The 20,662-nt window shown below is 31.7% G+C and overlaps 1 protein-coding gene across 2 annotated transcripts; it reads right to left on the bottom strand.

Annotated features, from left to right (window-relative positions):
* Positions 1 to 95: 95 nt before the first annotated feature.
* LOC100242438 (pentatricopeptide repeat-containing protein ELI1, chloroplastic) lies at positions 96 to 4,701 on the bottom strand. Of its 2 annotated transcripts, none has more exons than XM_002275499.4 (2): positions 2,936 to 4,701; positions 96 to 722 (listed from the first exon to the last, which is right to left on the bottom strand). In XM_002275499.4, exon 1 carries the CDS (start codon positions 4,672 to 4,674, stop codon positions 3,133 to 3,135), a length of 1,542 nt encoding a protein of 513 aa, XP_002275535.1. In that variant the 5' UTR covers positions 4,675 to 4,701; the 3' UTR covers positions 96 to 722; positions 2,936 to 3,132. The 2 variants fall into 2 exon arrangements, with proteins under 2 accessions (XP_002275535.1, XP_019075798.1); XM_019220253.2 differs by lacking the exon at positions 96 to 722 and adding an exon at positions 729 to 1,291.
* Positions 4,702 to 20,662: the final 15,961 nt, after the last annotated feature.

Below are 20,662 nucleotides of genomic sequence, written 5' to 3'. Positions count from 1 at the left end.
AAGGCAAGTAATGTATCTATCAGATTTTTTACTGTAGTAGAAAAAGCTGACAAACAGGCACAAGTAAAAACAACATAGATCCAGACACCACTAGGTTGAAGTTGAACCTCAAACTTAACTGCTGATGGCAATCATGTGGAAGATGATAATTACTAAAACTCACTAAATCACTGTCACTGTGTCTTAGTACAACTTCATTGATTTGATGTAAATTTCCTCCAGTACTAGGTATATTTGAAAACACTTCCCTTCTTGCTTAAAGGTTTGAAAACTTCTTCATAGACTCTTTTGGGGTTCATAGGAAAAGCTTTAAGCCCTTACTAGACAATGCCTGTCATGCCTTCATTCAAATAGGGGATGAGGATGAAGACAGATCATTCATGATCAACTACAACTACTTGTTTTCCACAGCTACTAAACAGTCCTACCAGAGCTGCAGGGCTGCTCTCAAGGCCTCCAGCTATATCTTCCACATGTGCTATCTTCCCCTCTCTGATGTAAGGCATTAAGGCGTTCAGCAACTCGGGATAGAAGCGTGATAGTCTTCATTAGACTGGAATCCTCGCAGACTTGCTTAGAAATGTTCAGGCTGCTCAAGGTTGAATAGTGAAACCATCCCACATGTGGCAATAAAACCACAGGTTCTCATGTTGATGATCACTGCATCAAGCATCTTCCCCCCAACATTATCAAAATAGACATCAATGCCTTCAGGGAAGCACCTGGTGACAAGCAGGTAACAAAATTTACAATGGTTTAATGATGATTGGTGCCTTGAAGATCATTTGTGTGAGTGTTCATTCTGTTTTCTGTGACACCAGTATGAGGTGTTACGGCATCTTTTCTTTACTTCCAATAACATAACAACCCATCAACTTTGCAAACTGCCCTATACGCTGACCAACTGCACCATGCTGCTGTTATGAAGGCATTCTCTCTTTTTTGGAGAAAAAGTCTCATAAAAGCCAGCATAAGCAGTTGTACCTGGCATTCCTTGATGCAACAAAGTGAAAACCAACCAATTTTACAAAAATAGCTTGAAACTTGAACAATTCATGATTAGTCAGATAAGCTTTTCAATAAGCAACACCCTATACATAGTTTCAAGAGATTACAGGTAAAAACCTCACAAAATATTCCTGTATAGTAAGAGAGGGGCACATTGGTGTGCTGGATCTTAATGCGGATGGAAGAAGTTGAAGAAGTTGTAATGAGGCTGTACTCTTCCTAGCGGGTCATGCCCCAAATCAAGTCACTTTTCCTGAAATTCGAGGTCCCAGAATCCAAAACCCTAGCAAAAGTTGAGGAAGCCACACGAGGGGATCATTAACACCATGGTGCAAGCTGACCAAGTGTGGATGCAAAACTGGACCCCTCAAACGCATAAATTAGTATTTGGCTTCTTGTTTTTTTTATTTTTATTTTTTCCTTTTGTTCTGTTCCAATGTTTTAAAATCCAGCTTCGTTGCATTTTCTAAGTCTTGTAATGGTTGTAGTTCATGACAAGGTTTTATTTTTCATTTAGATTGAAGCCAGTTTGTGAATCTAGTGGTTTTTAAGTTGTTTGGTTGCCTTACAATGACTCATTACATTATCTAATAACAAGGCATTGCATCAAATCATTTTGATGGTTTTTGCTAAGGATGCATGTATTACAAAGTCTTGGACAGCTCAGAGAACCAGGTGCTACATTTCATATCCTTCTGTGTGTGTATGTTTTTGTATATATTTATGTTAATCAGAAATACCAGTAAGTATTCTACGTGACAGGGCATAGGTGATAAAATGTGGAAATATTTGCAATTTCAGTTCAATTTCCCATAGCTTTTGTGTGTGTGAGCTTGTATGTCTAAATTTAGCTTCATGAGAGGTAGCAACAAGTATTCTTCTATGTTCAGTCTAGGGCATGGAATGATAAAATGTGGGAACCTTTGCAACTTCGGTTGAATGTTCCATATCTAACTGTATTTTTTATCTGAACTGTCTTGGGACATTCTTCTTCAAGCATTTCTACGGCTTGAGAATTGAAGCATATCTAGGAGTATACTTCATGTGTCCATAAGTTACACCTTCATTCATGGTTTTTCGTTTTATCTTAAGTTTGATTTCAGTAGCATTCTTGTCCATGAACTATTTAGGAAGTTTTAAGAAGCTTATCAGTATGGAGATAGTAGTATATAAAGTTTAAAGAAGCTTATCAGTATGAAGATAGTAGTATAGAAAGTTTAAAGAAGCTTATCAATAATCAGAGGAGTGCCCCTAAGTGTCTCGAGAGAAAGGCCCAGGAATTGTCATGAAAACATATACAATGACTTTTTTTCCTTGGGAAGAATCATTAATACTGTTTCTTAGGATTTTTCTTTATGAGAACTCATGAATTATTGAGGTTGGCTTGAGCAATCAAGCACTCAGGATTCTCGGTCCTTGGCTAGTGAAAAAACCATGACAGATGTTTAGGAACAGACAGGTTGTAAAGCTTACAATCGGCCAAGGGATCGATGAAGGTTTGATCTGCATCCTGTTTTACTGTTTTGGTATATACATTTCATAGGAGTTGGCTTTTTTTTCTTGAATGAACTAATAGCTAGATGCATAGACATTACGAACTTTCGTCAGTTTGATTTTTCTCATTTCAGAGTTGTTCAGTACTGATAATTGGTAAAAGATTTGCCAGAAACGGCACAGCTAGTGGTGCAATCCAAAATTGTTTTGGACATTACACCAAAAGCTTTGCTACTAAATCATTGACAGGCTGAAATATCACTCTAGCTGAGAATCCAGAATCATGGAATTTTTAAGCTTAAGTTCTACTCTAAATATTACATCTTTGATTTAGGGTTTGTTTCAGTTGAATTCCACTTATTCTTTTTGGCCTTAGGACCCATACATAGCCATTGATTTCATTCTATCCGGTTTATGTTTGTGGAGAAATTACCTGATTCTCTTGTAGTCTTGTGTAGATGAGTAGAGATATGCAGAGAGTACTGGCAACAAAAGACAAAGACCCAGGTCCACGATATTCTCGTCAAGCAATTCATGGCTCCTGCTCCTTGTGCCACTACTCTATTGTTGGAGTTCATCAATGCATTGAGCATGTATCTCTCTCTTTTTTTCATGATTCAACATCGTTTATTAAAATAGCCGAATATCCTTTCCACTAGAGGTGTTATCACATTCTTTGAACTCATGAACAGTATTATGAACCTCTATCTTACTGCAACCAGGATCTTTTATTATCCCTTTATGCTGCATTCTCAGCCAACAATTTGCTGCATCATCCACCCTACCTACTGAAGCCTTAGCTCCTGCTATATAAACATAGCTTCCTGTGTATTCAGAATCTAGTTCAAGAAGATGCTGCGCAACACGTTCCCCACGCCTGAAATCTTTGTGAATTCGACAACCACCTAACAATGCTCCCCAAACTATAACATTGGGTTCTATTGGCATCGAATTGATCAAATCCTCTGCTTCATCCAGGCGACCAGCACGGCTAAGGAGATCAATCACACACCCATAGTGCCCAACCTTGGGCACAATTCTATATTCCTGGATCATCCTACTGAAAAGCTCAATCCCCTTATCAACCAAACCTGCATGACTGCATGCTGATAACAATCCCATGAAAGTGACCTCATTCGGCTTCACTCCACATTCAAGCATTTTAGAGTAATACCCAAATGCTTCATCAGCATCACCATGGGTGCCCGAACCACAAATCATAGTACTCCATGATATCACATCTCTCTCCCGCATACCATCAAAGATCCTCCTAGCCTCTTCCATGGTTCCACACTTCGCATACATATCAATCAATGCATTCCCTAAATAAAGATTCAATCCCCTCCCTCTCCAGCCAACAAACCGATCGATCCACCTCCCAAAATCAAGTGCGCCGACATGCGCACAAGCCGACAACACGCTCACAAGAGTAACATCATCAGGCACCACACCACCCACCTTCTGCATTTCATGAAAAACCTCTATCGCATCCGAATACTTCCCATTCTGAACGTACCCGCCAATCATGGCATTCCAAGAAATCACATCCCTCTCAAGCATTTGATCAAAAACCCGCCTTGCCGACTCTAAATCACCACACAGGCAGTACCCAGATACCATTGTGTTCCAAGAAACCACGTCTCTCAGAGGCATTTCATCAAACACCTGGCCTGCACTAGCGGGTTCTCGGAACTTGAAGTACATGTCAACTAAAGAAGTTCCCAGGTGGATGTTGTTATCAAGCCCAGATTTGATCACAACAGCATGGACCTTGAGGCCATCGGCTATGGCCTCAAGGCCAGCGCAGGCCTTGATGAGCGAGGTGTATATATATTCATTTGGGTTTGGCGCGCTGGGGAGTGAGAGTTGGCGGTTAAAACAGTTGAGCGCGTGTTCCCATGCTCCACAATTGATGTGGGCTTTGATGATGGCGTTCCAAGAGAAGACGTTGGGGTTTGGGAGTTGGGCGAAGATGAGCTGGGCGTGGTACAGGTTGGCATTGGCGGCACACGCGCCGATGAGCTTGACGGCGATGAGATTTGGGTGGAGAGAAAGTGGTGGGTTAGTGATGAGCTGGGCTTGGATTTGGAGGAGCTGCTTCGTCTGGAAGTGCTCGGCGTAATTTAGCAGGAGGGTGGTGAGTTTCAAGTGGTTGTGTGATTGCAGTTTCATGTCCGGAAATTGTAATTTGAATATAAAAAAAAAAAAAATGAGGGCTATATAAGCTACGTGGGTGATCCGTGGACTATTTCTACCCCTTTTTTTTTTAATAACAATAATGAACTTCTTTATTAAATATAAAAAATCTTATATTTTTAATAATAACAAAATATAGAACTAAGGTTTGTTTAATCTCAATTTTAATAATAACAAAATAAGATTTGAAATTAATGATATATCTTAAGTATGTTTAGATAAGAAGATTTTCAAAATGGGTATTACAAAAATAAATCAAGTAAAAAAAATTTAAGTTGAAGGAGAAGACCTCAAAGAGAAGTACTACCAAAATCATTTTGTCTATGATCCTTTTGTAAGGTTGTTGGTGAATTAGGATCATATATTTTATTTTTCACCAAAAATCATTTAAAGTGTTAACTTGTTTTAACTTCTTTTAAATCGAATGATTTTTCATTTTTAATTAATACATTAAGTCAAATTCTTTCTAAATTTGTTTTTAAGGTTTTAAGAAGCTAAACATAGATTGTTAGAAGTTCTAGACCTTAAATTGGGTTGTCTAACCGCTTTACAATGCAACTAGTCAAGGGTCCAAGGAACTAGTTGAGTTAGTTGGGTTTGACCTATCAATGTGCATTTTGTACTCTCTTACTTTCAATAACATATTTCTAGTTGGTTAAGACAAAGCCTCAAATAGTTGGGGATCAATCGAATTTCAATCAAGTGTCGGTTGATGTTCTATGACTTCCAATAGTTGGTGAACCAATTGCTTGATCAGTCAACTCCCAACATGTGCGTAACGACTAGGTTGGCCTCTAAACTCTTATAAAAAGACTTCTACTTCATTGTTTAAAAAAATTAACATTCCAAAATATGTATTTAATATATTTTAGAGCCTCGGGGTTGTGTTTTGAGTGCGCTTTGATTTAAAACTTGTATATCCATTTAATGCACTCCAATCTTATTTATCTTATGTCATTTGAACCTAAATTTTGTACTAAGATTTTATGAGCATATTTCCTATCATTTCTTGTAAACTTTTATGAGGTGAGCTCTAGTGTGGGATATCACTTGAGGGAAGAATTTGAACACTTTATCTTGAAAATCTTATTGTAATAGATATTTGAAGAAAATTTATTCTAAGAGGGTGCTTGGAACCATAAATTCAAGAAAATTTATTGGAACATAATTCAATTCTAATGCTTGAAGGCTTAGGTTGGAAGTTTCAAAATAGTGAAACCCTTAATTGGCTAGGATTTTGAAGAGAGTGAATGTAGGTCAAGTTACATCAAATTACTATAAAGATCTTGAGTTTATAATTTCTCTTTCCTACTCTCTTTAATTTATTTGAAATTATTTTTATATTGATTTTTATTATATTATTGTTATATTGTTACTTGCATTTATATAATTTAAATCTACAACATTTTTATGATTAAATGTAGAAATTAAACCTTATCTCAATTAAAGTCCGTTGGGGAGTGGTTATGAGTAGAGTGTTTTTATTTTTGTTAGTAAGGCTTTTATTATAAATATTTTAAAAAATAATAGTTTAGTATCCATTTGAGGTCTCCAAAACCTTTAAAAATGATTCAATTGGTTGAGTAATCGATTCAACTATTTTACTAATCATTATTCATTTAGGTCATGTTTGGTTTTCTGGATATAGTATTGAATAGGATAAAAATGGGATATTATATCATATCCCATGTTTGGTTGGTGATAGGATATAATAAGTTATTTCATCACTTATCTTATCCTATGTTCAACTAAACATAGGATAGGATAAGTGGTGAGATATATTATCCACCTTTTTTTTTTCGTCCATTTCACATAGGATATGTTAATCTCATGGTAAGATATGAGATATACATATCTCATGTATCAAAAATTCATTTTTTTTTTTATCAATTTTTTATTTTTTTAATATATTTATTTTACAAAATAATTTTTTTTATTAAAAATTAAATTTATGATTAAAAAAGAAAAACTAGAAAAATATTTATAAAATAATATTAATATATGATGTATAAATAATTTTTATATATTAGATAACATAATATAAAAAAAATTATTGGCAGAGTTTAAATATTTTAATCATGAATATTGTTAAACATAACAAAATTTTCATTTTTTAAATAGAAAATATTTGAATGTAGTGTAATTTTTATTTTAAACGATGAAAATAATATATATTTCATATTATTTTTTATTCATTTCATAAATTAAATATAATATAATATATCTCATTTGTATATATATATATATTCAAGGATATCATATCTCATTAAAAATCATATGTTATGATATATATATCATATTTTATTCTATCTCATAAACCAAACATAGCTTTAAGGTACTAGTAGGTAATCATTAAGGTTGACCCTCAACTAATTAAGTAATCGGTTTGATCAATTCTTGATGATTGAGGTTTTACCTCAACCAATTGAGCATAAGATAATGGAAGAGAGAAAGTGTGTGAAGCGTACCTCGATTGACTGACTGTAGACCCCCTCAACTGGGGGGCATTAGTGGGTTTTTTTTTATTTTCATCCATTTTCTTTTTTCTTCTTCTTTTCTGCTTTCTTGATCCACCCGAGGACGGCTGGAAGCGAGAAGAGGGGAGAAAGATAGACCCGAGGACGGCTAGAAGTGAAAGGGGGACTGATGAGGATAGCTCTCGGGCGGCAGATGGGACGGGATACGGACATGGCTTGCAGAGGAAGACTGAAAACAGGGAAAAGAGAAAAGAAGAAGAAGGAGATATCTGGGGAGCGGGAGGCAGCAGGGGGGCCTTGGCTGCCACACAGAAGAAACTCTCTAGGTTCATAGGTATGATTTATTTTCTGTTGATCGGTTTGGGCACCAAAAAATACTGATTTGTTTTGCTAAAGCTGTTTATGTGTATGTATGCTCTATTTAATTTTTCTTTGGCTTCCTGGGCTTCCCCTGCGATTTTGACGCGTGACTTCATTCACGAACCTGATATGGATAAAAGAATCATGCTCTTGTCCCATGTTTATGATGCCTGCCCCCAGCTCTATTGACTACCCATGAAATATAGCTAGGTTCACTCTATATTTCCATGCTTTTCTCCCTCTCTTTATCACTCTGTTTTTGTCTGAGTGGAACAATGCCTTCACTAACCAACCTGCTGAGGTTCAGTGAACCAGGTCGTTCATCCACCTCCCATCCTCTCAAAAATCTTCATGCACTTCTCACTTGCACTTATCGAACTTCTCACACCCGCTTTCTCTCATTAAACTCCTCATACCCATCCCACCACTTTGTGATTCATATCTCCATTATCATCAGCCGTCCATGCTATCAATAATGTCCCCACCCATCTTCATACCCATTTGTTTCACCATCTTGGATTCCCATGCAAGCGGTGCCCCATGCACGCGAGCCGCCCCATCCTTCATTTTTTTTCTTTGCTGCAAGCACCCTGGGACTGCCGCCACTGCTCCTCACCAGCCGCCATCACCACTCCAGCCATGTGGGCACTTGCACAAGCCACCGTGACGGCGGCACCTTCTGGATGCCGCCGGACCACTGCCACGACTTTTCTCTCCATCTTGCCGCCGGTGGTGGGAGCTCCATTTGAGGATGATATTCGGGTGGAGAAGGAGCTGTGGAGAAGATGAAGCTTGGGCTTGGGCTTGAGTTGGGGCACTAGGCCCAATTTTTTGATGGAGATAGGTTTTGGGTTGGTGTTTTGTATTGGGCTAGCCCATGAAGCCTTTGGGCTCAGATTTGAGTTGCAGCCCAGGCCTAATTTTGTGTTTAGTTTTGGATTCGGGCTTGGGCTTGTGGATTGGGTTTTCTTTATGTTGGACGTGGGCTTGGGCTCAAGGGTATGGGGTTTATGATATTATCTCTATTATTATTATTATTATTGTTACTTATTATCATTATTACTATTATTATTATTATTATTATTGATTATTATTATTATTATTATTGTTACTGTTATTATTATTATTATTATTATTATTATTATTATCATTATTATTATTACTATTATTATTATTATTGTTACTGTTATTATTATTATTATTATTAACTATTATTATCATTGCTATTATTATTATTGTTATTATTATTATTATTATTGTTTATTATTATTATTATGGTTACTATTATTATTATTATTGTTAATTATTATTATCGTTTTTATTATCATTATTATTATCATTTCACACAATCACCATCCATTTATTATTATTATTATCATCATTAACCCAAACTTTCAAAAATCTCATTATTATTATTATTATTACCTCAACTTTCAAAATCTATTTATTATTATTATTACTATCATTAATCCAAACTTTCAAAACCCTATTATTATTATTACTAACTCAAACTTTCAAAAATCTCATTATTATTATTATTATTAACTCAACTTTCAAAGTCTATTTATTATTATTAGTATTATCATTAATCCAAACTTCCAAAAATCTCACTATCATTAATCCAAACTTTCAAAAATCTCATTATTATTGTTATTATTACCTCAACTTTCAAAAATCTCATTATTATTATTATTATTAACTCAACTTTCAAAACCTTATTATTATTATTATTATTATTAATTCAAACTTTCAAAACCTTATTATTATTATTAATTCAAACTTTCTAACTTCCAATTTCCAAGCCCAATTTATAAAAATTCAACCTTCAAATAATATTTCATAATTCCGATCTTTAAAATTCAATTCCAATTTCCGAAAATTCTCATACTCACTTTAATCTATTTAATTATTATTATTTTATGTATTATAAAATTCCACTTTAAACAATTCTTTAAAATTTCCGACTTTCAAATTTAATTTCTAATTCCAAAATTCCAATATTCACATTAATCTATTTAATTATTATTATTTTGATTATTTATTTCAAAACTCCATTTTAAATCAAATTCTCTAAAACTTCTGATTTCCGAATTAAATTCCTAATCCCAAAAATTCTCATGTTCCCACTAAATTATTTGATCATTAGTATTTTATTTATTTATTTATTTCAAAACTCCGTTTTAAATCAAATTCTTTAAAATCGCTGATTTCCAAATTAAATTCCTAATCCCGAAAATTCTCATATTCTCATTAATTTATTTAATCATTAGTATTTTATCTCCCTTTTAAATCAATTCTTTAAAACTTCAGATTTACAAATTAAATTCCTAATCTTGAAAATTCCCATATTCACATTAATTTAATCACTAATAGTTTGTTTATTTATCTTAAAATTCTATTTTAAACAATTCTTTAAACTTTCTGACTTCTAAATCTAATTTCCAATTTCAAAAATTCCAACATTCTCATTCATTTATTTAATCATTATTTTCGTCCTTATTATTATTAGTCCATTTATTTATTTCAAAATTCCATTTTTAAACATTTTTTTGAATCCCAATTTTCGAACTTAATTTCCGATTTCTAAAATTCTAATTTCCTTCAAGTTTGACATCCTAAAATTCCAACTCTTAAATTTAATTCTCAAGACTCCAATCTTCAAATAATTTTCGAGACTCCAATTTCCAAATAAATCTCAAAACCCAGTTTTTCTCTCGAACAGTTTTAATTCCACTCTGATTTTTAAATAATGTTCTATTTCTTTTGATTTTTACACAAGCAAAAATGATGAATCTTCATGATTCCGAAATAATGGGATTCGTAAGATTAATTCATGCAATATAAATCGGGCTTTGGCGGGGGCCCGACATATGCGATTTCCTTATGATGGATTGATTGTTTGTTTGATTTGATTGCCATGCATGATCGATTTTATTTTGTTCTATGACATGCTTCGAAATTATTCCTTAATTGTACACTAACCTCACTTCTTGATAGCGCTTTATGGATCACTATCCAGGTACGCGTCCACACCCGCTTGGGTCATTTTTTGTATGTATGTTTAGATTCCCACATGTACACGATCACTCTGAGTATTCATTGATTCCCTCATCAATTGTATTGACTGCTTCATTTTATTAGTAGAGACCCGACTTTAAGGACTTAGAGGGGTGCTATGGTATTTTACCGTACCTTCCCGATAAATAACCTGACCCCCGAGCCCGATCCGGTTTTTCGTAGATCACCTTTTCCAAAATAAGGAGTCGCACTTAGGGTTTTCTTTCTTATTTTGTTTACCCTTTAAAAATAAAACAAAATTAAGTGGCGACTCCAAGTCATTTTTAATCAACAAATCAATTTTTCAAATAAAAATCAAGCTCGTCATCGAGTGGGAAACGCATGAGCTGAAATGCGGGGTCCACACTGACGTATTTGAATAGCACCTTGATTGATTAATCTATTTGAATAGAAATGAAAAAATGATTTTTTGAAAAGTCACATATCCAAACCGATATACAAAAGCATAAAACTTTCTAAATATAGGTGATGATATCTATAAAGATTAATCTTTTATATATACACCACATGAGGGGATATGTAGGAATCCAAATTTGTCAATCATGTTATGATCTTCTACATTGTGGGTCTTCTTGATTCATCATTTAACTTTTATTGATATCATGTACCATTTGGACCGAGGATATATAAGAATTCAATTTTGTCAAGAATTCATGCTATGATCTTCTCATCATAGGTCCTTTTGCTTCTCCATTGGACTTTTATTATTCAAGTAGCATTTGGATCGAAGTGATTGTATAGGAATGATTATGAGAAATTCTCCTAGTTTTTAAGAATCCCTAAATACTTAATTTTAATAATAAAACATGTTTTAGCTCATTTCAAAACACTATGAAATGGGCTCTCACCATGGTGCTTATTATTCACATTAATTTATTAGGACCCGTTTGGGTACTGTTTTTAAAAACAGTTTTTAGAAAACAAAAAAACTAAAAAACATAATATTTTCAAATAACATTTTTTAGTTGTTCTATTGTTTTTGCTTGTTTTTTTAGAGCAATTTTAAAAAATAATTATACAAACATATATAATAATTAAAAATAAAGCTGTGGACGTAAAAATTATTTTTAAAGCATATTTAAAATTATTAAAAATAAGTTAAAAACATTTTAAGTCCCTGAACATACTCTTATCTTATAAAATATTATAGAACAGTTTTCAAAAACTACTTTTAAAAAATTATTTTTTAAAACTAGTTTAAAAAATATTACAAAACAAAGCACTATTTTATTTTTTTCTTTTAAGGATATTTCCACTCTTTAACCCAAAAGTTCCCCGCTATTTGAACAGTATGCTAATCTATTCTTCACATTGATGTCCTGTTTTGGGTCTCAAAAGGCGTGTTTGTGGCATAAATATCTATTACTCATGATGGAAAGTCTCATATAGCAATTAACCAAACACCACTTTGTCAAATGGAAACAATGAGTAGTTAAATTCCACAATGTTGCCCATGTTTTAGTGCCAAGTTGAAACGAGTCGCATGTAATGATGCTTTCAAAGAAACCAATAAACCAATTCTCACGTCTCAAGCTTCTTTTAAGTCCCGCTTTTTATAATTATAGTGTTTGAAGATTTAGGGTTTTCTACCTTTTTCCTTTTTGATCAATCAATAAGCCAATCGACAAGTCTCAATAAATTCTAAATTTTTTGAATTATAATATTTGAAACCATAAGATTTTTGCCCGTTTTCTTTGTATCATAACAAAAGTAGTAGGATTTTTCTTTGATATCAAAGGATTGTATGAAAGAGTCCATTTGATTCTCAGGAAATACCAAGGATAGAAAAAAATGTTTAAAAAATAGTTTTTTTTATGTTTGGTTTTATTATGAAAAATATAAAAGAAAATATAATATACTTAAAATTAGTTAAAATTTTATGAATTTTTAAATTGTTTAATTTTTATATAATAGAGGATAATATGTTAAATGAATATGAATAAATATATAAAAAATAATTTATTAAATTATTTTTTTTTCATTTTTTTCCTTTCTTTTATTTTTCGTTTTTATTTTCTTTTCCTTTTTTATACTTTCCCTCAAATTTTCTAGGAACCAAACATAATCTTAGAAAAACACTTTTACTAAAAGCACTTTAAATAAAAGTACTGTTAAATATACTCTAAATATACAATAATTTATATTAATTTACTTAAAATTTACACAAAAGTAAAAAAAAAATACTATTATTTGATAAAATTGTAACCTAAAGTTCAAATCAATTTATTAAGAGTGCGTTTGATATTTATTTCAGGAAATATTTTTAATCTTTTTAACATTTTAAAATTTTTCATCTTTTAAGTACTAGAAAAGTTATAAACACTTCCTAAAATCATTGTTAAACGTATTTTAACACTTTAACTATAAATTTTTTCAAGTGTTAGAAATGCTAGAAACGCTTCCTAAAATTACTATGTAGACCCCCTCAGGGTAGGATGGGTTATTTTCTATTATTTTTATTATTTTTTCTGGCCACCCTAAGAAAGAGTCGTTCTTGGGCAGCCAAAAGAGCTTGCAGGTGAAGGAAGAACAGTTGGTGGGTGAGCTGTTCTGGGCATACGGATGGGATGGGAGGAAGAGAGGGTAGAGAGCTAGTTGGAGTTATAGAGAGGACGACGGCTGAAACAGGGGGCGGGTACCAACATTGCATAAAAAGAAAAATATTTTTTTGAACTGACAGGGGGAGGGGGGAAGAAAGAGAGAGAGAGAAAGAGAGGGAGAGAGCTTGAAGAGGAGGAAAAATAGAGTTTCACAGGGGGGAGCGAAAGGTTGCTTGAGAAGAGCTTTCCCAGGTATTGCAACTACAACTTCTTTGTCGTCTCATTTTTAGCTGTCTTCCTGAGAATCGGTTTGCTGTTTTGGTGTGGATAGGAAGAGTCATTTGTTTGTCATGGTCATATTTAGTCTTTTGTGTGCATACTCTGTTTTTTTTCCTTGCTTTTCTCTGTGCAATATTGATGCGTAAGTTTGTTTCTGAACTTGATATATGAGACTCTTGTTTATTTTCTTTGTTAACCCTGCTTGTTTTGAGCTCATGGATGTCACCTGAAATGGAGCTCTGTACCATCACGTGTTTCATGTTCTCGTATTTGTTTAATCCTCATTGTTCGACCCGGCTATTGTCTTTGTTGTTACTCCTATATCTGTGTTATGTGGTGGGTTGTTTGACCTGGAATTTGGTGAAAATGGATGAAGCTATGTTCTCGCTACCAAGCTTGGCGCCTGCCTTACTGAGAATGGTGAGACTCAAGTCACTGTTGAGTATCACAATGAAAATGGCACCATGGTTCCTCTTCGTGTACACACTGTTTTCGTCTCTATCCAGCGTGATGAGACCGTCACCAGTGAATGATCTTGTTGCTGGTACCAAAGAGAGAATCATCAAGCCTGTTATTCCTAAGAAGTACCCAGACGAAAAGATCATTTTCCAACACCCACTAAGCCACTTCTCATACTACCCATTTCACCAATAATGCTCATGCCCAACCCACTTTCAGTCTTTTTCATTTCATTCCCCATGTCCACCATCCATCATATTCATTGTCAGTAGCTCATTTCATCTCACCATTTTTCCACTCTCCATACTCGTCAAACCCATTTTTTTTAATACCCTGCAAACCCACTTCCTTTGCTACCCATTTACCTTCATGCATGCATGTAACCATTTTTCATACCCATTAAACCACCTATCACTCTCACCATCCATCTAACCTACCTTCATCTCATTCCAATTATTCCTCATATACATGAAGCCCCATGCGTGCATGGCTTCTCCATACCCATCTTTCATACCCCTCATGCATGTACCCATTTTCCATACCCATCAAACCACCACCAATTCCTCCACCAAGCCACCCACGAATAGAGAAGAGAGAGGGAGAGATTTTAGAGAGAGAAAAATGGCACTTGAGTTTGCATGCAGAACATTTCGTCTTTAGTTTTAGGCACTGCAGACAACCTTTTGGCTGAGTGGGAATTGATTCCAGCTTGTCGGTACCAACTTGCAGCCTACTACTTAAAAAAAATGAGAATAGGTCCTGCTTGGAGCTTACACTGTCGATGACAAAAACTGTTGGTGAGGTTGATCCCAATGCCATCAAGTACCCGGTTTCCAAAATGAAGGCTCTCAAAGCCATTGATGGTTTTTTTTATTATTTTTTTCTTGTATGGGAATCATTACATTGCAATAAAATCAATGGAAGACTTTTTGGTGGGCCATCCCTAGAATATATATGTCCATTTTCCTTTTTGGTCTCACACGTTTTCACAAATTGTTTTCTTAAAATAACTTTCAAAACTCCGAATTTTCAATCACTTCAATCTTTAAATTAATTTTTCAAAAGTTCTAACTTTCAAATTTAATTTTTTTTAAAATGCCATCTTCAAATTAATTTTTCAAAAATTCTAACTTCCAAATTTAATTTTTTAAAATGCCATCTTCAAATAAATCTTCCAAAAATTCTAGTTTCTAAATTTAATTTCTAAAATGCCATCTTAAAATAAATCTTCCAAAAAAATTCCAATTTCCAAATTCAATTTTTTATTCCATCTTTAAATAATTCTTCAAAATTCCGATTTCCAAGTTTAATTTCTAGTTTCCAAAATTCCAATTTTCACATTTATTTATTTAATCATTATTATTTTCGTTATTATTATTATTTTATATATTTATTTATTTTAAAAATTCCATCTTTAAATAATTCTTCAAAATTCTATTTCCAAATTTAATTTCCAATTTCCGAAATTCCAATTTTCCAATTTCCGAATTTAATTTCCAATTTTCAAAATTCCAATATTTACATTTATTTATCTAATCATTATTATTTTCGTCATTATTATTATTTTATTTATTTATTTAGTTATTTACTTTTGAAATTTCATCTTTAAATAATTCTTCAAAATTCCTATTTCCAAATTTAATTTCCAATTTCCGAAATTCCAATTTTCCAATTTCCGAATTTAATTTCCAATTTTCAAAATTCCAATATTTACATTTATTTATCTAATCATTATTATTTTCGTTATTATTATTATTTTATTTATTTATTTATTTATTTATTTACTTTTGAAATTTCATCTTTAAATAATTCTTCAAAATTCCGATTTTTAAATTTAATTTCCAATTTCCGAAATTCCAATTTTTACATTTATTTATTTAATCATTATTATTATTATTTTATTTATTTATTTATTTGTTTATTTTTAAAATTTCATCTTTAATAATTCTTCAAAATTCCGATTTCCAAATTTAATTCTCAATTTTTGAAAAAATTTTAATTTCCAAAATTTCAATTTTCACATTTATTTATTCAATCATTATTATTTTCGTTATTATTATTATCTTGTTTATTTATTTATTTATTATTAAGATTCCATCTTTAAATAATTCTTCAAAATTCTGATTTCCAAATTTAATTCCCAATTTCCGAAATTCTAATTTTCCAATTTCCGAATTCAATTTCCAATTCCCGAAATTCCAATTTTCACATTTATTTATTTTATTATTACTATTATTATTATTATTATTTAAAAAAAAAAAGAAAAAGAAAACACCATCTTCAAATAATTTCCTAGATTCCAATTTCATAATTTAATTTTCATAATTCTAATTCTCAAATAATTTTAAAATTTTCAATTTCTTTCAAATTTAATTTCCAAAATTCCAATTCTTAAATTTAATTCCCAAGACTTCAATTTTCAAACAAATTTCAAAAATCCAGTTTTCTCTCAAACAGTTTTAATTCCACTCCGATTCTCAAATAATCTTCTATTTTTCTTGGTTTTACATAAGCATGAATGCAATTTTCATAATTTTAGAATAATGGAATTTGTGAGACTAATGCAAGATAGATTGGGCTTTGGTGGGGGCCCCACATATGAGTTTTATGTTCTGATTATCAATTGTTATGCTTGATGAGTAATGTCTGATCTTTGTCTTACTCTTTGATATGCATGTGATGATTTTATACTTGAGCTAGCCAGGTTTCCATGATAGTGCACTATTAATTGCTGCTAAGGTACGATCTCATTCTCATTTCACTTATTCTTATGCATGATTCGCTTTATTATTGAATTATTTCATTTTGATATCCATTGATTTCCTTACCAATTGTCATGTTTGTTTCATCTTATTACTAGAGACCCGTTTTTAGGGACTTAGAGGGGTGCTACGGTCTTTATTGTACCTTCCGATAAGTAACCTGACCCCCAAGCCCAGATTTGGTTTTTCACATACCACCTTTTTCAAATAAGGAGTCACACTTAGGATTTTCTTTCTTATTTTGTTTACCCTTTAAAAATAAAACAAAAATAAGTGGCAACTCCAAGTCATTTTCTAAAAATAAATCTTTTTCAAATAAAAAGCGAGTTCGTCATCGAGTGGGAGCGCATGAGCATAAATACGGGGTCCACACACTATCAAATGGGTTCTAAGAGTACGTTCAATAGTAATTTTAGGAAGTTTTAATATTTCTAGTACTTGAAAATTTGTATCTTTCAAGTATTAAAAAAGTTAAAAACGCTTTATAAAATTAGTATCAAACGTATTCTAAGAGTACATTTGACAATGATTTTAGAAAGTATTTATAATTTTTCAAACACTTAAAAAAAATTTATTTTTTAAATATTATAAATATTAGAAACGTTTCTTAAAATCATTGTCAAATATACTCTAAAAATATGTGAGAAAATAAAGGTTATGCTTAAATGAGAAAAACACTCAAGAGGGGGGTGAATTGGGTTTTTCAACACAACAAATTTAAGCACAATATAATAAAAAATAAAAAGATAGAGTTAGAGAATTCAAACTCCAATTTTATAGTGGTTCGACACTTTCTTGCCTACATCCACTCTCCTCAATCTCCTAACTAAGTGAGGGTTCCACTAACTTGAAGTTTCAACCAAGCTTCTAATCCTTTACACTTGGATTTCGGCTCCAATGGGCTCTTACACAATCTCTTTAAGATTCAAACCTCTTGAAGGCTTTAACACGCAAGTTTTACAAGAAAAAATCCCTCAACCTAGCTCAAAGACAGCTCACATACAAAACAAAGCTAGGATGACTCACAATGGTGCACTAAAAGATATGCAAGTGATGATTTAATGCACTAAGAAAGAAATGAGAGCTTTTAAGCCAAGAACAGGTAGGTAGACAATTGATTGCAAGTGTTCTCTATGTCATAAATGAAGAGAAATTCTCAATTTATAGGTTTCTAAGTTCGGGAGCAAAGAAATGCAAAAGGCAGCCTCGATCGATCGAGTTGGGGGTCGACCGGTTCACTAGCTGTTGGAGCATTTAATGTTTTGGCAGGTTACTGTTTCCTCAATCGGACCTCAACCGGACCTTGATCGGAGATCGACCGAGAAGGAGAAAACCTCAATCGGGAAGAGAAAGCTATTGGATTTAAATATGCATGAAAAAGTACAAAAAACCTAAGTGCACTCATCCATTCATCTTACATTCGTTTCCTATTATCAAAAGTCTTCCAAAAGTCTCGATCTTGTATCCATTTGGTCATTTGATGAATTTTCAAATTTATACCTGAGATTCTTTACCATTCAAACCAATTAGTCACTTAACCATGATTTGTTATCATCAAAACCTGATTAGGAGAACTATTGGGCTAACAATACGTTTGATAGTGATTGTACAAAATGTTTTTAGTCTTTTTTAACCCTGAGAATATTTATTTTTCAAGTATTAGAAATAATAAAAACACTTTTCAAAATCACTATCAAACACACTCTAAAAGCTCATTTGGTAATAATTTTAGGAAGCGCTTTTAATATTTTAATACTTGAAATTTTTTATCATTCAAATATTAGAAATGTTAGAAACACTTTCTAAAATCACTCCAAAATTAGAGTGTACTTGGAAGTGATTCTAGAAAGCGTTTATAGTATTGTTAACACTTAAATAATAAAAAAAATTGAGTATTAAAAATATTAAAAGCCCGTTTGGTTGTAATTCTAGCAAACCTTTTTGACATTTCTAACACTTAAAATTTTTTATCATTCAAGTATTAAAAATGCTAGAAACGTTTCTTAGAATCACTATCAAACACATTCTAAAAGTGTTTCCTATAATAACTATTAAATGAGTTATAAGAATATGTTTTATAGTGATTTTAAAAAATGTTTTTAATTTTTTTAATACTAAAAAAAAATACATTTAAGAGTGATTTAAAAAAATATTTTTAATACTTAAATTATGAAAATTTTTAAGTATTAAAAATATTCAAAACCTTTACTAAAATCATTATGAAATGGGGCCTAAAAACTTTTTCTAAAATAACTGTCATGACACTGAGTGTTATCTAGAATACACTTTCTTTTTCAAGCCCTACCAAACTATTGATGACAAGATAATCATATAATAAAATCTAGAAAAAAAAGAAAAAAAAATTCGACACTTTCGGCCGACCTCCCCTTCCCTGAGACAACTACAAAAAGCAACTCATTGATTGATTCTCATTTTTAATCATTACCTGCTTATCAAAAACACCAAAACACACGTCAAAAGAAGATTTGAGATTTGGGCCCTGATTGGAACCCCATAACCCTTGATTTGGACCTAAAGTAATGTGTTGGTCCTCCTTTTTGTCTTTTCCATGCGGGCTCATGACACGTGTCTCATCAACCTTGGCCCACAATGAATGGTTTCCACGTGTTGGCAGTTATTGAGGATTTGTAGCCATTAGTTCGTGAGCCCTACAAGTCCATTATTGTCGGGCCCACTGTATTGTTAATAGGCCCACCACCATATCCTTCTGACTTTCTCCCCTAAACCCTGCCGGTCCTTTTGGGTGGAAAAAAAGTAGGTATGGATCACCCGCGGTTCATATATTGAATTAATTAAAAAATATTTTGTTATTTTTTAATATTACTTTGACTCAGTCATAGGAACTACTCACATGGTTACTTTCCTAGAATGAGGTAAGGATTCTCGAGAATTGGCTTATGGTAAGTTAAAATAATAAGTTTGATAAGAGCTTTTTTGTACTCTAATAGTATTTTTTTAAAGTTCATAACTTAATTGATTATTGCAAAACCCTAATCCAACTTATATAATTATAATATTTCTTAAATTCCATAGCCCCAATAATGTTTTTTAAATTATAATCTTTGACTTATATATTAATTTTAAGAATCTGTTTCATAGTAATTTTAAAAAATGTTTTTAATTTAAAATATGTTTTTTTTAAAAAGAAGTGTTTAATAAAATATAGAAAACACTTTGAAAAAAAAATCATTTATAATATTTTACAAAAAAACACTTTATGAATGATTTTCTTCAATTTTATTTTTAAATATTTCCATAAAATATATTTCAAATAAAAATATTATCAAATACATTCTTAATCAAAATTAAAACAAAATATTATCTCAAACATGCTTTAGAACTATTTGAGAGTTGTAATTTTGATTTTTTTTTTTAATATGAATGATTTTAGGTTATAAGTGCTTTTTTAATTTTTGGATTAAAAAAATGTTTTTTTAAATGTTATAAAACATTTTTATTGCTCTGATAATCTACCCAATACTATTTCTATCTAAAACACTTTTATAAAAAATTAGAGAATGTTTGGAGATGAACTAAGGTACATCTAAAAATGATTCTTTTAAGGGTTAGTAATATTTTTACTTTTAAAAAATTTATTGAATGATGATGTTTTAAATACTAGAAAAATCACTTATGATTTTTTTCTCATATTTAATATTAAATAAATTCGAGTTATTTATTTATTTATTTATTTATAAAATTATTATCAATAAAAACAAAACGATAAAAGTTAAAAGCACTTTTTTATAATAATAATTCATATAATTAACTTTATTTTTGATAAAATGATTAATTTCATTTATCTTTTTTCAAATTTTGGTTAAATACATTAATTTTTAATAAGTTTAAAATTTTATTAAATATTTTTTATATTTTTATTTATTGAGATATGAAAATAAAAAAATAAAAAAATAAAGGTAAAAAGCACTTTTACGGATAATAATTACACATGATTATTTTTTGGCCGACTCATTTCAATTGAGTGGAT

Source organism: Vitis vinifera, chromosome 5 (assembly GCF_030704535.1).
Source record: "Vitis vinifera cultivar Pinot Noir 40024 chromosome 5, ASM3070453v1".
Taxonomy (NCBI): Eukaryota; Viridiplantae; Streptophyta; class Magnoliopsida; order Vitales; family Vitaceae; genus Vitis; species Vitis vinifera.
This window is presented reverse-complemented; position numbering and strand designations above follow the sequence as displayed.

Coding starts and splice junctions, on each gene's coding strand:
- LOC100242438 (XM_002275499.4), bottom strand. CDS start 4,674: ATGAAACTGCAATCACACAACCACTTGAAACTCACCACCCTCCTGCTA.